At 42.1% G+C, this 5,494-nt stretch overlaps 1 protein-coding gene across 1 annotated transcript; it reads left to right on the top strand.

The window, feature by feature from the left end:
- Positions 1-4,873: 4,873 nt before the first annotated feature.
- Positions 4,874-5,494, top strand: LOC113855365. Its single transcript, XM_027486990.1, has 2 exons — positions 4,874-5,173; positions 5,261-5,494. The coding sequence occupies exons 1-2, from the start codon at positions 4,874-4,876 to the stop codon at positions 5,492-5,494; spliced, it is 534 nt and encodes a 177-aa protein (XP_027342791.1).

The following is a 5,494-nucleotide window of genomic DNA, read 5'->3' on the forward strand; positions in this document are numbered from 1 at the left end:
TAGTGCTACAAATGAGATTTTGGCCCGCATGACACAAGTCTTAGAGACTTTGGTGCAAAACCAAGATGCACAACCGGTAGAGTATCGTGAACCCTCTTTGTTCACGAAACATAACCTTCCGAAGTTTGAAGGGAAATTTGATTCAGAAGGTGCGTAGAGATAGATAGCGGATATAGAAAAGATATTCAATGCGATGGGATGTTATGAGGAGCACAAGGTGGTTTATGCCACCTATATGTTGGGAGGTGAAGCAGAGGATTGGTGGAAGTTTTCCAGTCAAACTCTGCCATAAGAAGAAGGATTACATCCACTGGGAAGCTTTTAAAGCATGTTTTCTAGGGAACTACTTCCCTAGAGACTTGAAGAAACAAAAGGCCCGGGAATTTCTTAAGTTGAAATAAGGAAATATGTCTGTGGGAGGTATGCTGCAAAATTCTACGAACTTATGAAGTATTGGCCTCATTTCCAGCACGAAGATGGAGATGAAGATTTATGTGCCCAATTTGAGAATGGGCTAAGACTTGAGATACGAGCAATAGTTAGTGTCTTCCAGCTGACTGATCTGCCAACATTGGTCAGCAAATGCCAAATCTTTGAGGCAAATTCAAAAGGCAAGACTGTAGACAGCCGAATTGGAGGACCGGTGGTTCCAATTTCTCAAGAAGATCATTGAGATGCTTTAGATGTGGAGGACCCCATTTGGTGAGAAATAGTTCATACCCATCATCAGCCTATAGTATTTGTGGGAAGACGGGGCACTCGACGAATAACTATTGGTCAGCCCCTTAACGGAGTGGAAGTAACTGGCCTGCATCCAGAGCAAGTATTGGAACAAAGCCAAATGTAGAAGGCAAGGTCTTTGCGATGAATGGATATGAGGCGTCCAAATTTGATAAATTGATTAGAGGTAAATGAATAATTAACGACAGAATATGTGACGTCTTATTTGATTCTGGTGCTACACATTCTTTTGTTTTTATGGATTGTGTGAACAATATTAGATTGCCAATATTTTCCCTGCCATGTAATATTGTTGTGTCCACTCCTATAACTAAGCCTATTATAGCTTCTTCAATGTGCTTAGGCTGTTCTGTTATGATTCATGGTAGGAATTTCTATGTGGACTTAATCTATTTACCGCTTTCTCAACTCGATATTGTTTTGGGCATTGATTGGTTGTCATCCAATCGTGTTTTGTTAGATTGTAAGGAGAAAGCTTTAATTCTTGGGTGATACACCGAAAAACTCTAAACTCCTAAATATGGGTGAAGCTAGAAACATAGATGAAATTAAAGCCTTCATGGTATTATTCCCTGTTGAGATTGATAAGGCCACGAAAGCTGAGTGTATTCCAATAGTGCAAGATTTTCTGGAAGTTTTTCTAGAGGATGTAACCGAATTGCCCCCAGAAAGAGAAATCAAATTTACTATTGATTTGATTCTGGGAGCAAGCCCAGTATCGATCACACTATACCAAATGTCACCAATGGAACTAGCAGAAGTGAAAAAGTAAGTGGAAGATCTATTGAAAAAGCAATTTGTAAGGCCAAGCGTGTCGCCATGGGGAGCTCTAGTACTTTTGGTGAAAAAGAAGGATGGGAGTATGAGAATATGCATTGATTATCGTCAGTTGAACAAAGTGACGATTAAGAATAAGTACCCTATTCCTAGGGTTGATGATTTGATGGATCAGCTATGAGGAGCTTCAGTTTTCTCAAAGATCGATTTGCGATCAGGCTATCATTAGATCTAAGTGAAGAAGGAAGATATCTCTAAGACAGATTTTAGGACCCGCTATGGTCACTACGAATATTTGGTGATGCCATTTGGTGTGACTAATGCCTCAGCAGTGTTCATGGACTATATGAACTAGATTTTTCATGAATTCTTGGATCGATTTGTAATAGTGTTTATTGATGATATTCTAACAGTCATAAGGAGTATGCTGAACACTTAAGAATTGTTTTGTGAATGCTGAGGGAAAGACAACTGTATGCGAAGTTATCAAAGTGTGAATTTTGGCTTCCACAAATACATTTTTTAGGACATGTTGTGTCAAAGGAAGGAATTATGGTCGACCCAGCAAAAGTAGAAGCAGTAGCTCATTGGTCGAGACCTACAACTCTAATAGAGATCAGAAGTTTCCTTGGATTGGCTGGCTATTATAGAAAATTCATTGAGAAATTTTCTAAAATAGTGCTACCTTTAACAAAACTGATGAGTAAAGGAAAAAGACTTCAAGTGGAATGAAGAATGCGAAGCTAGTTTTTAGAGTTTAAAAGAAAAGTTAACTTCAACTCTAGTGTTGATATTGCCAGACCCAGAGCAAAAGTTGAAAGCGTATTGTGATACTTCAGGACAAGGACTTGGTTGTGTTCTGATGCAATCCGAGAGAGTAGTTGCATACGCTTCTAGACAACTTTGACCTCACGAAGTCAACTACCCCACACATGATCTGGAGTTAGCGGCAGTGGTATTTGCATTGAAAATCTAGAGGCATTATCTATTCAGATCGAGATTTGAAGTATTCAGCGATCGCAAGAGTCTGAAATATCTATTCAATCAGAAAGAGCTGGATATGAGGCAGAGGTGATGGATGAATTTTCTCAAGGATTATGACTTCACCTTATCCTACCATCCCGGGAAGGCGAATGTTGTAGCAGATGCACTGAGCAGGAAATCCTTGCATATTTCTGCCATGATGATAAAGGAGTAGAAATTGATTGAAGAATTTAGAGACTTGAATTTGATAGTAGAAGTACAACCTAAAAGTTTATACTTGGGTACTTTGAAGATTAATAACGATATTTTTTTGCAAGTCCAGAATGCTCAAGTGGAAGACCAATATATACAAGATAGGGTGTAGCCAAAGGATGAGGCTAGGGGCTTAGAATTTCATTGTGACTCAAGTGGACTTATCAGGTTTAAGGGCAAAGTGCAACACCCGAATTTTGTGATATTAATTATTGTTATTTATATAAAATCTAAATGCATATATATGTGTGAGTAAGTGTAAATGGATGTTGAAAATTTGCATTGGATGCGTAATGATGGTGTCTACCCGACCCGGAGCACAAATTTGATGTGTATTGTGATGCATCCGGGCAAGGACTTGGTTGTGTTTTGATGCAAGACGGGTGAGTGGTCACCTATGTCTCGAGGCAATTACGTCCGCATGAAGTCAACTATCCGACACACGATCTAAAGTTAGCCGCAGTGGTTTTTGCTCTTAAGGTGTGGAGGCATTACCTATATGGGGCGAGGTTTGAGGTGTTCAGTGACCACAAAAGCTTGAAGTATCTATTTGACCAAAAGGAACTAAACATGCGGCAGAGGAGATGGATGGAATTCCTCAAGGACTACGACTTCACATTGTCTTACCACCCTGGCAAGGCAAATGTGGTAGCCAATGCATTGAGCCGGAAATCATTGCATGTGGCAGCGATGATGGTGAAAGAGATGAAGTTGATTGAGGAATTTTGGGACATGAATTTGGCCATGGAGGTGAGGCCGGAGAGTTTATATCTTAGAGCGACGACGATTCACAATGACTTCTTGGTGTACGTCCGAGATGCTCAACAAAGAGATGTTTTCCTGCAAGATATGATGAGACAGAAGGATGAGGGAAAGGACTTGGATTTCCACCGTGATGAGAATGGGGTGATTAAGTTCTAGAATCGAGTGTGCATTCCTCAAGTGGATGAACTGAGACAGATGGTGCTAGAGGGAGCGCATAAGAGTAGGATGAGTTTTCACCCCAGTGCAACTAAAATGTATCAGAACCTCCGGAAGAGTTTTTGGTGGAATGGTATGAAGAGAGACGTGGTTGAATATGTGGCTAAATGCCTAACTTGCCAGAAGGCGAAGGTAGAACACCAGCGTCCTCCTAGGTTGTTATAGCCATTGGAGATCCTTGAGTGGAAATGTGATAGTATTTCCATGGACTTTGTTACTGGACTGCCTAAGACCAGGAACAACCATGACGCCATCTGGGTGATAGTGGATCAGTTAACCAAGGCTGTATACTTTCTTCCGATCAACATGAAATATAAGTTGGAAAGACTTGCAGAGTTAAATGTACGGGAGATAGTCAGGCTGCATGGAATGCCGACTAGTGTGGTGTCAAATAGGGATCCAAGGTTTACCTCAAGGTTTTGGGAGAGCCTGCAACGGGCATTGGGGACTAAGTTGAGACTGAGCTTGGCTTATCACCCATAGACTGACGGTCAGACTGAGCGGACTATCCAGTCCCTAGAGGACTTATTGAGGGCTTGTGTGCTTAAGCAACAGGGAACTTGGGAAGAGTGCCTGCCGCTGGTGGAATTCATGTACAACAACAGTTATCATGCTAGCATTGGAATGGCACTGTTTGAGGCCTTGTATGGGCGGAGGTGTAGAACCCCGTTGTGTTGGTATGAAACCAGAGAGGCGACTCTGTGTGCGCTGGATATGATCCAAAGGCAGAATGAGCAAATCAAAATGATCAAAGAGAAAATGAAGGCTGCGCAAGACAGGCAAAAGAGCTACTATGATAAGAGGAGGAAATTGTTGGAGTTCCAAGTGGGGGACCATGTGTTTCTGAAGGTCTCGCCTATGACCGGAGTTGGGAGGGCTCTAAAATCTCGGAAGCTGTCTCCTAAGTTTATTGGGCCATTTGAAGTGTTGAGTAAAATTGAGCCTGCAACAGGCATTAGGGAATAAGTTGAGACTGAGCTTGGCTTATCACCCACAGACTGACGGTCAGACTGAGCGGACTATCCAGTCCTTGGAGGACTTGTTGAGGGCTTGTGTGCTTGAGCAGCAGGGAACTTAGGAATAGTGCCTGCCGCTGGTGGAATTCACGTACAACAACAGTTACCATGCTAGCATTGGAATGGCACCGTTTGAGGCCTTGTATGGGCAGAGGTGTAGAACCCCGTTGTGTTGGTATGAAACCAGAGAGGCGACTTTGTGTGCGCTGGATATGATCCAAAGGCAGAATGAGCAAATTAGAATGATTAAAGAGAAAATGAAGGCTGCGCAAGATAGGCAAAAGAGCTACTATGATAAGAGGAGGAAACCGTTGGAGTTCCAAGTGGGGGACCATGTGTTTCTGAAGGTCTCGCCTGTGACCAGAGTTAGGAGGGCTCTAAAATCTCGAAAGTTGTCTCCTAAGTTTATTGGACTGTTCGAAGTGCTGAGTAAAATTGGTCCGACTGCATATTAGATCGCGTTGCCTCCGAATCTCTCGAATCTACATCCGGTGTTCCATGTGTCGTAGCTTAGTCAATATGTGCTAGATCCTTCCCATGTGATTGATCTTGACCCGATTCAAGTAAAAGAAGACTTGTTGTATGATGTGTACTCGGTGAGGATTAAAGATCACCGTGTTAAACAGCTGAGGGGTAAAGAGATATCATTGGTGAAGATAATTTGGAGCTCAAGTGATGAGGGAGATGCCGCATGGGAAACAGGGAGTAGAATGAGAGAGTTATACCCAGAGTTGTTTGAGTAA

Source organism: Abrus precatorius, unplaced genomic scaffold (assembly GCF_003935025.1).
Source record: "Abrus precatorius isolate BTA unplaced genomic scaffold, Abrus_2018 Scaffold1, whole genome shotgun sequence".
Lineage (NCBI taxonomy): Eukaryota > Viridiplantae > Streptophyta > Magnoliopsida > Fabales > Fabaceae > Abrus > Abrus precatorius.

Bases quoted from the DNA above. Each gene is read 5' to 3' on its own strand.
- LOC113855365 (XM_027486990.1), top strand. From the start codon at position 4,874: ATGGCACCGTTTGAGGCCTTGTATGGGCAGAGGTGTAGAACCCCGTTG. The intron at 5,174-5,260 runs GTGCTGAGTAAA...CATGTGTCGTAG, and splicing joins AGTTTATTGGACTGTTCGAA to CTTAGTCAATATGTGCTAGA.